This window comes from Sinocyclocheilus grahami, unplaced genomic scaffold (genome assembly GCF_001515645.1).
Source record: "Sinocyclocheilus grahami isolate Dianchi unplaced genomic scaffold, SAMN03320097.WGS_v1.1 scaffold492.1, whole genome shotgun sequence".
Taxonomy (NCBI): domain Eukaryota; kingdom Metazoa; phylum Chordata; class Actinopteri; order Cypriniformes; family Cyprinidae; genus Sinocyclocheilus; species Sinocyclocheilus grahami.
This window is the reverse complement of record NW_015505671.1, coordinates 650,525-663,971: the sequence shown is the minus strand read 5'-3', so window position 1 is coordinate 663,971 and position 13,447 is coordinate 650,525. Positions and strand designations below refer to the sequence as shown.

At 37.4% G+C, this 13,447-nt stretch overlaps 1 protein-coding gene across 1 annotated transcript in view; it reads left to right on the top strand.

Annotated features, from left to right (window-relative positions):
- Nucleotides 1-10,631, top strand: part of LOC107554152 (mitogen-activated protein kinase kinase kinase 5-like) — a 47,667-nt gene extending 37,036 nt beyond the window's left edge. Inside the window, exons 17-26 of the mRNA XM_016236578.1 lie at nt 2,869-2,886; nt 3,181-3,358; nt 3,618-3,786; nt 4,048-4,233; nt 6,158-6,263; nt 6,507-6,735; nt 8,174-8,286; nt 9,010-9,119; nt 9,222-9,298; nt 10,425-10,631. Coding sequence (XP_016092064.1) covers nt 2,869-2,886; nt 3,181-3,358; nt 3,618-3,786; nt 4,048-4,233; nt 6,158-6,263; nt 6,507-6,735; nt 8,174-8,286; nt 9,010-9,119; nt 9,222-9,298; nt 10,425-10,527 — 1,289 coding nt within the window. The 3' untranslated portion in view covers nt 10,528-10,631. The remainder of the gene's footprint in view (nt 1-2,868; nt 2,887-3,180; nt 3,359-3,617; nt 3,787-4,047; nt 4,234-6,157; nt 6,264-6,506; nt 6,736-8,173; nt 8,287-9,009; nt 9,120-9,221; nt 9,299-10,424) is intronic.
- The last annotated feature ends 2,816 nt before the right edge of the window (nt 10,632-13,447 follow it).

The window sequence follows — 13,447 nt, the reverse complement described above, 5'->3', positions numbered from 1 at the left end:
GCTCAGCCACAGTGCTCTTTGGGTTCTTCTTTACCTCTCTCACCAAGGCTTTTCTCCCCCGATAGCTCAGTTTGGCTGGACGGCCAGCTCTAGTAAGGGTTCTGGTCGTCCCAAACGTCTTCCATTTAAGGAATGGATGCCACTGTGCTCTTGGGAACCTTAAGTGCAGCAGATGTAACCTTGTAACCTTGGCCAGATCTGTGCCTTGCCACAATTCTGTCTCTGAGCTCTTCAGTCAGTTCCTTTGACCTCCATTTGCTCTTTTGCTCTGACATGCACTGTGAGCTGTAAGGTCTTATATAGACAGGTGTGTGGCTTTCCTAATCAAGTCCAATCAGTATAATCAAACACAGCTGGACTCAAATGAAGGTGTACAACCATCTCAAGGATGATCAGAAGAAATGGACAGCACCTGAGTTAAATATATGAGTGTCACAGCAAAGGGTCTGAATACTTAGGACCATGTGATATTTCAGTTTTTCTTTTTTAATAAATCTGCAAAAATGTCAACAATTCTGTGTTTTTCTGTCAATATGGGGTGCTGTGTGTACATTAATGAGGAAAAAAAATTAACTTAAATGATTTTAGCAAATGGCTGCAATATAACAAAGAGTGAAAAATTTAAGGGGGTCTGAATACTTTCCGTGCCCACTGTAAATACAATACAGATTAAATATAAAATACAACTATACAAATAAGGTAAAATGTAAAAAAATATTTATAAAAGCAGCACAAGGCACATGGCAGATAGAGTGCAAACCAGTGACGTAACAACAGTGCAGATATAATGATTTGTAGTGCAAAGAGCTTATGTGTTCTGTGTGAACGGTTTGGTTTCAGTTTTAATGTAAACAAGATCTTCTTCGCGTTGATGTTCTCTTTTCCCGCAATATTTTTAATGAACAATGCAGCAGCGCCGCATCTAGTGACTTCAACTGGACAGGCTAACAAAAACATTATAATGCAACGACACTTGCATCGTCATCGCATCTCGTGCGCCGCTGAGAAGGCTGCCTGACGCACACCTAAAATTCGAATGCAACGTGTGCAGAGCATGTGAGCGGTGTGACGCTCCGCTCCGTTTTCCGCTCTATGGACGTGCGCTCCGCTCAGTCGCTCTAACCGCACAAGCAAGCGCTCCGTTAATATTCCGCTCACGCTCACCGTGAACCAATTCCCGCTCAGATCCCGCTCCGACATAATATTTCTCTAGTAGGCCTAATTGTTTACTGTTTGTAACGAAATTCTTGGATTATTGTCTAAAATTAAGCACGCTGATAAATAGCAATTATCATGTTTCAGAGCGAAATTCTTACATTATTCTTAATTTTATTAATTTGATTAAATATATGAATCTAACCTTCCGAAATATAATAATTCGTTCCACGATTTAGGCCTACTATAGGGAATGAACGAATTAACGAACTAATGAATTCGTGGCAGCTAAGCCTAAACAAGAGAACAAATACTTAATTCGTGGCCATAAATTAGACTAAACGAAAAAATAAATACTTAATACGTGGCCATAATGTAGTCCTAGCATAAAAGAGAACTAGCCTATTCTAAATTTGTTGGCCGTGATTGTCTGCATGTCATGATCGGGGCTCCGTACAACCGAATATAACCTTTATATATAACCTTTGTTTATTCCTTTATTATGGTATGTAACTAGCTCACCTTTTGCGGCACCATGTTTGCGTAGCACATCCTCGTGCTTTCTGGCAATGTGCCGCTTCAGATTCCAATATGAATCTTTACTAACTCTCCCCGCACTCCCTCTCAGTTTCTTCTCCCTGCTCATTCTTAACTTCGATTTTTTACTTTACATTTATGTATAAGGCTTGCAACTTCGTTGAAACAATATCTGAACTCCATAACTGCTCTACTATTCTCGATCTCGAACAAGCAAATCACCAAACGGCATTCTGGGTTGAGCGAGCGGCGCTGAGCGTTTTGCGCTCACGCTCCGCTCCGCTCACATGCTCTGAAGTGTGTGTTTAAATTCGATGAATATTCGAAATTCGAATTGTTTTTTGACAGCCCTAGTGTGTGTTATATAGGCATTACCTCTTATACCAAGCAATGATTTCAGTTGGTACATTCCATGAATAGGGAACAAATAAAAGGAATCTATTATATGTTAGATTAAACACATGAGAAATGCCCTCTCGCTTTCAACTGCTTTTAGTTTTTATTAAAACTGCTTTTAGTTTTTATTTTTGCTTTTTGTTTCCAATGACTAAAGTAATACAGATTTTGACACAAACTGTTGAATTTTCAGATCATTTAATAAACAATGGCAAAACATATTTACATATGTCAGAGATTTAATCTGCTTAATTTTCTCCCATTAGAAAATGTTGCACTACTTTAAATTGTTACACCCAAAATCATTTGGACAACATGATGGGGTAACAAGTAAATATTAATTTTAGAATTTAGTATTTAATTACAGAATTAATTACCAATATTTTTTTAGATCAATTTATCTTTTATTTATGGTAAATACATTAATATCTTGTCCTATTTAAATAGGCCAGAATGAGTGACTGGATAATTTAGGCTACTAAATGAATTTTAGTTTCATTACTTTCGAGTCTGTTACCAATTTTGGTGTATTTTTATTGTATTTATTTAATTTGATCGATTTAATTTTTTAGTTTTGTAATGCCTATTTAATGTTTATCGTTGAACTGAAAACACACAGCAGAGTTTTGAACTGTGTTCAGATTCAAAGCAAATTAAGAGCTGCTCTTTGCTGAAAAAGAAAAAAAGATGTAGTTTCCATTGCTGTGTTGCCTCCCTTGTTTTATAATGGAATTCCCTGCTGATTATTTTGTGAATTATGTCTTCTCATCTTTTTTGCAGCTCTTACACCAGGTCCTGGTGAGTCTTGTCTGTTTTGCATATAAACAGCGCTAATATATTATACCTATTTTGTCTTTGTCTTGTCTTTGATAAAAAAAAAAGTTCCTGTAAATTTAGTAAATATTTATATTCATATTTAGTCATGTTCATTCATTTGACTTTTTCATATTTAAGTTCAGTCAATGTGCAAAAGATGCAAGGTCAGCTGAAAATGATCATTGGTCAGTTTAGTTGAGCTTTTCTATGCTCAGACCCATGCTTCGGGAGAGTGTGCGATGTATGAAGGGACATTATGCTGGTCATGTCTTGTAGAGTATCTGCGTAGCATATCTCTTCCCGTTCCCGTTGTGGTCGAGGACACCAGCAGCAGCAGCGACTATGGATCCGTCTCACCTGACAATGAGCTCTGCACAAACCCCTTCAGCTTCAAGCCTAGCACCAAGTGCTACAGCGAGAGAGAGGTCAAAGGTCACCGCTCCCTCTTCCTGAGGTCAGCAGAGAGTATGAAGATTCATTCCAGCGTAGATAATGCCCTGTTGTGTTGCAGTGTACCATTTGTTTTGCATCGAGTAGAAAACCTAAATGTAAAGTCGTGTTGCCGACTTTACATTTATTTTTTCTACTTGTTTTTTTAGGTCGCACACCCATTTGAGATTGATGTGCGTGCTTTTGTTTGCATTTTTGCATCGAGTGCATCTACTTGTAGTAAATCTAGTAGTAAAAGTATCCTCCTCCACACATTGTTGCAGTATTCCTGTGGAGAACTTTGAAGACCACAGCGCACCACCTTCCCCAGAAGAGAAGGACTCTGGTTTCTTCATGCTGAGGAAAGACAGTGAAAGGAGAGCGACTTTACACCGAATCCTGACTGAGGACCGAGAGAAAATAGTGCTTCACCTGCTAGAAGCGCTCACACAGGTGAACCCGAAAACAACATCTTTGTGAAACCTTACTACGTATATGAAATAACCGTTTTATAAAAGCAATAAGCCCCGTGAAGCCGTGGTTTACAGTGATTTTATAACAGCTAAGGGGGTTTTAGGCACGACGCGACAACGCCACTTAGCTGTTCTTAGTGCAAGTACAACATCAGAGAAATAATTATTTTTAATAAGATTGTGTTCATGCAGTCCTATGACATCTTTAAGTGCTTTGTGTCCCTTTTCTGTCTCAATACAGGGGTCTGAGGAGACCAAACTGAAGCATCAGCATGTCTCCACGCTGGTTACAAGTCTGGGAGATTTTGTGAGGATGGCGGACAGAAAAATAATTGCCAGCACCCTCTCTCAGCTCAAACTAGAGCTTGACTTTGACAGCACAGCGATCAGCCAACTCCAGGTGGCGCTCTTCAGCTTCCAGGATGCGGTGAGTGTCTAGCCAAAGCCATCTGATGAACTGCACTCACAAATATTGCCCAAATGTCATAGTCAAAAAACCGTCAGTAGTGTAGCGATGTATAAAGCACTGTTCACGCAGAAGTCACTTTCAAACCAAGCAGCTTTCTGTCGGTCAATGCAGCAAATTCATGAAATCTGCATGGGGAACTTTTTTTGCCCTTGTGCGAAACTGAAATGAATGGAATTTGCAGGCGAAATTTCACAGAGCAACGGTAAATGTGATCGCACCTTAATTAATCTCTTAACCTCTAATCTTTTTGCATTCTAAATATTTGTTTTCTTTTTATTTATTATACAATTAACAAAAGCAAAAAAGGCCTCTAACACTAGCTTGCTCTGTTCTTTTTCTATTCTATCTGTTTTCTTTTTATTTATTATATAATTTTAAAAAAACGTGCTACGTGTACTGCATGAAGCTAACAGTCACTTGTCATAGCACTTGTATAGCAATGCTCTTTTGTTGATTTTGATTGCTTCCATTGTCCTCTAGGGCTGTCAAAAAAAAATTCGAATTTCGAATATTCGTTGAATTAAAAAAAAAAATCCACATTTTAGGTCTGCGTCAGCCATCAGGCAGCCTATCAGCGGCGCACGAGATGCGATGACGATGTAAGTGTCATTGCATTTGAATGCTTTTGTTAGCCTGTCCAGTTGAAGCCACTAGATGCGGCGCTGCTACGTTGTTCATTCAATATATTGCTGAAAACGAGAGCATCAGTGTGGAGAAGATGTTGTTTACGTCAAAACTGAAACCAAGCCGTTCACACAGAACGCATATTTATCACATTTTCTAGAGGGACATCTATCAGCGTTGCACTCGCGTCTCGCACAAGAGAGCCGCATGTTTAGAAAGCCGTGTAAAATTAATGCAAGTTCAACTTTTAAAAAAACATGTTTAAAGACTTTATGGAGGTTTTTCCCCATCCCACTGTATCTCATGTTTTTAAATGAAGAAAGTAGCCTACTCTTTGTGATTGGTTTTCAGTCCTTTGTATTAAACTATACATACATGCATGGTGCTGTTTTTTTTCTAATTGTTTAAGCAACTTTATTAATTATATATGGTTTATAAACATTATTTTAAACATAATGCACTTTTTTCCCCCCAAAGATAGTCGTGTTATTTTATTACGCTTTGAAGAAACGTGCATAATATTTTGCTCGATGCGCCCTCTTGTGGCCTCAGGAGAGAAGCCAAAAGCTTTTTCCCCCTAACTGAAATTATGCCTTTAATATAATTCTAATTTAGTTTTTCAGTCTCACGCCACACACAGTGAAAAATACATCGTGGTGCAAGGAGGACACTGATAACGCTCCGACAGACAAAACAGAGCAGGTTCCTTCTGGTACGAAACAAAGTGTTAGCTTTCAAATTTGATCATTTTTAAAGAAATGTAAACGATAAATACTGCTCTGTGGCTCTTTAATGTGTTGCGACAGAACATTGTAGTGACTCAGCAGCTCAGTTCAAGTGGCTTAAAGCATGAAATAAACATGAATGAACATCAGAAGGTATTGGTGGGAAAAATGGTGGAAAAACATCAGTACACACCGTTTTTCAAGTTTAAGTCCACCCACATTAATCTACTCTCCTGTCTGGTTTGTTTGCCGGACAGAAATGGCGGATTCAGCGTTATGATTGGTCAGATCACCTGTCACTCAAGCTCCCTGCGAAGCGTCAATTGATAAAAATCCTGCCCTATTTTGTTACTTCATGGTTCACCTGAAGTGATCACATTATGGTATTAAAATGTGTTGCGAATGCCATTTTATGTAGACTTGAAAAACTCAATAATGACTTTTTCCCTGAAGTTCGAATTTAAGTGTGACTTTTCAATAAAACTTTTAAAGTTCATTATAGTAAACGGGAATAGCATTTTGTGTTTCTCCAGGTAAATAAAGTCCTGCATAACCACAACATAAAGCCGCACTGGATGTTTGCTCTGGATAACATCATTCGAAAGGCTGTACAGACTGCCATCATCATATTAGTACCTGGTAAACAGCAACAGTTTCTATTTAAAACAGTCCATTCTCTTGGCTGCTGTTCGTTTATGGCAGGGAATTTGAAGGCCCCCGGTGCTGCGCATTTTGGATGTCCCCTTATTTAACACAACTGAATTGACTCTTCAGCTTACTGAGATCTGACCTGGTTGTGTCCAGTAAATGACATCCAAGATGTGCAGCCCTGGGGAGGCTCCAGGAACCGTTGATTTGATGTGTGTGTTTGTTCACTCTCAGAATTGCGGCCACACTTCACGCTGGCGTCTGAGAGCGACCCCGCTGAGCAAGAGGACATTGATGACGACACAGTTCCCCTTAAGGATATAGCGCCACCTATCGCTCATCATGACGACACTGTGGCCACATCTGGAGTGAGCACGCTCAGTTCAACAGTTTCCCATGAGTCTCAGAGCGCGCAGCGATCGAGTAGCATGGAGCTGGGTCGCATGAAGCTAGAAACCAAGAGGTAAGTGCTGGTGTTTTGTTTTATTTGCAGCTCTAATATATAGCACTGGGTGAATTTGTACACTGCGAATGATAGTGACGGACTCTGATGATCTGTAACAAATAATGCCAGTCAGCAAATAAGACTGCTCTGACTTGCGGTGTGGTGTAGGGGTTACTTTTACTTTTTGTATATAATTAAAGTGAATGGATAGATTGTCCATATGACTCCTGCTTTATTCCAGGCATTCTGAAGTAATTCGATAGCTATTTGTGAAGAACAAACCCAGACCCAGGTCATTATTCCACTGTAGCTTCCACGATTTTAAACACATCGAGATAGGACTGTTAGCAATAATTCTCTGATAAGCAATTCATCTGTTGATCATTTATTATGAAACGAACCAAAAGCCTACAATTTTTTTTCCCTACATTTTCTGTATTTCATAAAAAAAATATATTCTGTTTAGTTTTGGCCTCCAAACAATGGTAGAGCAGTTAAATGTTCTTCTGGAGTACACAAATTCACTCTGAACATGAGCTCCTTTCATATAGAGATTCTGGAAAAGTGCTGAGAAAATTGTTCTGGTAAGCCGGGGATTTTGCTCATTCACACAGATGTGACCCTGGAGCACAAAACCAGTCATAAGGGTCACTTTTTTTCGAAATTGAGATTTATACACCATCTGAAAGCTGAATAAATAATCTTTCCATTGATGTGTGGATTGTTAGGAGAGGACAATATTTGGTCGAGATACAACTATTTGAATATCTGGAATCTGAGGGTGCAAAAAAATCTAAATATTGAGAAAATCATCTTTAAATTTGTTCAAATGAAGTTCTTAGCAATGCATATTACTAATCAAAAATTAAGTTTTGATATATTTACGGTAAGAAATTTACAAAATATCTTCATGGAACATGATCTTTACTTAATATCCTAATGATTTTTGGCATAAAAGAAAAATTGATAATTTTGACACATGCAATGTATTGTTGGCTATTGCTACTTAAGACTGCTTTTGTGCTCCAGGGTCACATATGATCCCATAAAGATGAAGTGGCATTTTTTCCATAAAGACTATGTGAAATCTAATGTATTTATTGAGTAGCCCTGCTCATTCATTTTGATGTTGTTCTCGCATAAACAACTGCATTGTGTATGTTATCGGTCAAATAGTGGCAGAATGAATGTTATCACTATGACAAATCCTACAGAATCTGGCTTGCGTTTGAATCCTGGGAATGTCCTGAGCCTGGAAGCGAATTTTCCGGCATTCACAATTGCTCGATGAGTGCTATATAAACATACAAACAAATATAAGCCATTTATGTCGCCATATAGATTAGTACACGTGTGTTTATTTGCATTAAGTCGTACGTTTAACCACTCCAGACAAATTCCGTCATGATCTAAAGTTATAGACTTGCACATGACTGTGTTGGTTTGTGTGCTCTAGGCTGCTGGAGGAATTAATAGAGAAGGAGAGAGAGTATCAGGCCATCTTACAGCAAGTGCTGGAGGAGAGAGAACAAGAGATCAAACTATTGAAGAGTCGATCCGGGCCTACTGGTGAATCTAATACACACACACACATGCTATTCAAGCTCCAGACTGCAACTAAAAAAGATCGACGAGAGAAAAGACAAAACAGTCTTGAATATAAATGACCTCAATTTTCAGGTCATTTAAGGGTCAATTTTTCTAAATAAATAATCTTTCCATTGATGTATGGTTTGTTAGGAGAGGATAATATTTGGCTGAGACAACTATTTGAAAGTCTGGAATCTGACGGTGCAAAAAAATCTAAATATCGAGAAAATCATCTTTAGGAAATGTACAAAATATCTTCATGGAACATGATCTTTACTTAATATCCTAATGATTTTTGGCATAAAAGAGAAATGTATAATTGTGACCCATACAGTGTATTGTTGGCTATTGCTACAAATATCCCCCAGCGACTCAACACTGCTTTTGTGCTCCAGGGTCACAAATATGTGATACTGCTCTGTGGTACTTTGCTGTAGAAATCATATATACATGAGCAGCTTTCGTGAGAAAGTGTTCGGCAAACACAGACTGCCTGTCTCGACGGTCTTAACTCATTTCATAAGTTAATTAGAAAAAACATCATCATAGATAACAATCGTCTTTGTGATGTGACTTTGCATTTGCAGAGAAAATTGCTTTAATCAGATGGTTGTTTTTCATTTCTGTATTTTGTATTTCACCTCTTGCTATGTATTAAATCATTACGCTAGAATATAATATATCTAACTCTGTTTATGGCAGATGCTCCTGCACACTTCATGAGCACAAGTAGTTCATTGGAGCGAGAGGGAGACCAGGGACTTCTGGAATGGCTTAAACACCACGGGGCCGATGCAGATTCCATAGAGAGGGTAATATACAGAAAATAACTCCATTTGGTCACCAAACACTGTACATAAAAGCTGTGCTGTATGTATAAACAGATAATGGCATATTTTCTGTCCATATCACAGATTATATCTGAAGATTACAGTCTCGATGACATCCTTCATTATGTCACAAGAGACGACTTGAAGACTTTGAGATTACGGTGCGTGACCATTTCTGATATTCTGATATTTGTCTTTTTTTAAAGCTTATGTTTACTACAACTTCTCAAAAACTGCCAAGGACATTTATAGGTTTTATTTCTAATATTCAGTACACCACTGTTCAGAAAGTTAGGATCAGTAAAATTGTTTTTATGTTTTTAAAATAAGATTGAACTAATCTTAGTTCTGTGAAATGATTAAATTGCATCCATCGTTTACATAATATATGTGTGTTTATTGTGTATATTTATTATGTGAATATAAATACACACACATGCATGTATATATTTAAGAAAAATGTTGTTTATATATATATATATATACACATACACACATGTAAATATTTATACTTTATATACTTAATGTATGTGTATTTATATATATATACATAATAAATATACACAGTATACAAACAAAAACCTTTATTTTGGATGTTTGACAGCACTCATTTATTTAAAAAAACTAATATTGTGAAATACAACAATTTACAATAACAGTTTTCTGTTTTAATACATGTTTAATACATTTGCCATTAATCCAGTCATCAGTGTCACATTAAAATTGCTGTGGTGTGTAGTTTCTGCATTATTTTTGCAGTGTGTTGTCTGCTGAAACAATATCAAAAAAAGCCTCAATGCAATTTATTAACAGTCTTTTGCAATGTAAGCTTGTATAACGAAGCATTGAATTGTGGCATAAACGGCTTGTTCATTGTTTAGAAGAAGAAGAAGAAAAAAAGACGTTGTGTGTGTGGGACAGATGCACAAACACTTTCTATTGAATAAATCTAAATGAAATGAGTGTTATATTCGGTCATTTGTGTATTGGATTCCATTTCTTTGTAAATAAATTGTTTAGTTGAGATGTAAACGTGGCCCTTCTCCACACACAAATTCTGTTTCATGATGATAAAGTTCTTAGTGAATATTCTCAGTGGCACACCCTTAATAAATATTTTTATAATTAAATGGACATTTTAAAGGAAATATTCAATGTTGTAGTGATGCTGTGGTTTTGTATAATGGCATTGTTTACATTAGCTCTAGGATTATTACATTTCTCTGCTATGCACAGTCACGAGTAGTGTGTGATAGTGTTTGTTTTTTTCCTGTCTTGTGTTTCCAGAGGTGGAGTCCTATGTAAACTCTGGAAGGCTATCAGCGAGCACAGAAAGACGACAGCGATAAATATGTGCCATCCAGACCCTGCTCACGCGTTTGAGACATAACCAAATACTTAATGGGATCAATTCAAGTCTTTGTGATAATTCATATCGCATGTAAATATGTGTTTTACCTTTTTGATTCGTCTGTGAGATTGCAATTGTACATTAAAGGGGCGAATCGATGCGTTTTTGTAAGAAAAATATCCATATTCAAAAGGTAATAATCACTTTAATCTAGCTTGCACCAGCAGTTGTACACGGAAGCGGCTCCGGGCGGATGACGTATGAGGTCAGCGCTGCGCATGCGGTGCTCAGAAGTGACGAACGCGTAAGCACAGCGGAGAGATCAAAACAAAACAACGGTCACTTATTAGAAGTACAAAACGAGGATTTGTAAAGAAGAATGTCAGAGGATTTCGATATAAGCCAAGAGGAGACTGGTTTTCCTTTGCTAAAGTAAGGAAACTTTGCTTCCTTTGATCCTGTAAACAAACGTTGGTTTTCACGAGACTCACCGGCGCATGCGCAGCGCTGACCTCATACGTCATCCGCCCGGAGCCGCTTCCGTGTACAACTGCTGGTGCAAGCTAGATTAAAGTGATTATTACCTTTTGAATATGGATATTTTTCTTACAAAAACACATAGATTCGCTGCAGAAGGTCTTTGTTCACCCCCCGGAGCTGTGTGAGACACTTTTTTTTATGGATGGGCGATTTTTATTTAACTTCTTTTGGACTGATGCATTCAACACCTGCTGAGTGGCATTAAACAGCTTGAAAGATCAAAGACCATTTTTAATATAACTCCGACTGGATTCGTCTGAAAGAAGAAAGTCATATACACCTAGGATGCTTCGGGGGTGAGTAAAACACAGCCTAATTTAAATTTTTGGGTGAACTATCCCTTTAACTGTTGAAGATCCACACATTTGATGTGTGAGCGCTGTCATGACATCTTTATACAGGAAGCTTGTTTTATTTTTGATATTTGTTTACAGAAACATGTCTTGACCTGCCTGAGAACCTTTTTCAGCCCAAATCCCTTCTCCTTTCAGAAAGAGACACTGAACCTAAACACATACGAGTCTGTGTGTGTTGTTTTATATATTTGTTTATAAGGTATATTGGCACATAATATACCTTTTTTTAATCAAAGCTAGTTATATTTACTTATATTCTGAATTACAGTATCTATGAAGAAACACAATAACCAATCAAATTGTACTGTGTTCCCACATATTCGGGATGACAAATGAATAAACCTCTGAAATTGTTTATAAATTCCCTCAGAGGTACTTTCCTGAGATAATATGTAAGCTGCACTATGCTTCACTATCCAGAAGCACAGAGAATATATATCACAATTGAGCACTTATGTCTATTTATTCCGCACAAACCTCCAGGACCTTTTTAAATTTTGGAAAATTACCATTTTAGTTGAAATTGATGGCACTGCAAGTTTCTAGTGAAATCATAAAACATAAATAAGCACCTAATGACTTCATCTGGTCATTTCATTTCAGTGATTATTTATTTGTTTAGTCAGTGCTAGGTCATTGGAGGGAGAAAAGCTTAGTTTATATATTTATATATGCATATACAGGGCTATGTAATGTGACAAACAAGTTGGAAATCTGTGGTAAATGTTTGCATGATCATTGTTTTCATTCCAACTCTTTTGTGCAAATTTGAATTTCAATTTTGAAGCAAATAAAAACGAATTAATTCCAAAATTCCAGCTCATTTACACTTGTTGTGTAGAGGTATTTAATGTTTCTTGTTGTCATACTATGTGTAGATATGTCAATGTAAGAATGTACCTATTGCTTGCTAGGAATTCATGCCCAACCCTGCCTCACCCTCCTTTTCTTTGTTTTGTGAAACAAAAGACATTTTGAAGAACTTTGGAGTTTAAGCAACATAAGACTCTATTGAAGTTCATTGTATGGACCAAGAAAGTCTTTAGAATGGCTTCTTTTATGTTCCACAGAAGAAAAAAAATGAATAAATTCATACAGTTTTGTTATGACGTGAAGGTGACATGAGAGTAAATGATGACAGAGGTTTAACACCCAAAAGACTACATAATATACGTCACTACAAAGCTAAAAGTATCAACACATCATTATGCGTCCTGTATCACAAAGAGCTGCCAACCTTGCTGCACTGGAATAATTGGACCTAGGACAAACACATCGGAGAAATTATCTTATAGAGTGTTTGAGAAAAATAATTGAACATTGAGACAAACTACAGTGATTTATGGGTATCCTGAAACATTATGTCAGTGGCAACGCATTAACAAACAACTATCCAATTTTGTGGATCATTAGCCAAATGTAATGTTTATCAGGAAAGTCAAGAGAGAAGATCTCTTCAATGAAACGATGGATTTTGAAATGTCTGTCAAGTGAAAAGAGCTGTAAGACTCTTGACAGTTCATGTTCCTCTCCATCGTTGGATGCAATATTAGTTATGGTGTCTTGGGGCAGCACTCTGGGCTCAGCTCAACCCATCTTAACACACACCAAAAAATAAAACTGCAAACTGTCTAATAAACATATACTTTCATTCTCACAGGAAACACAAGGGTTACTTTACCCAATATATATATATATATAGGAACAGGATTGGACACCACTGACCTGTCATGTCTTAACAAACAGACCCAAAGTTAAAGGGGTCATATGATGCGATTTCAAGTGTTCCTTTCTCTTTGGAGTGTTACAAGCTGTTTGTGAATAGATAAGATCCCTAAAGTTGCGAAGGCTAAAGTCTCAAAACCAAAGAGATATTCTTTATCAAAGTTAAGACTCGTTCACGCCCCCCTAAAACGACTCGTTCTAACACGCCCCCACATGTCTACATCACTATGTGGGAAGATTTGCATAACGCCGCCCAAATGTTCACGCAAAGAAAGAAGGCATAACTTTATTGTTGCTGCCGCCGCCACCATGTCATGGAGACGCTGTGCGTTTCGTTG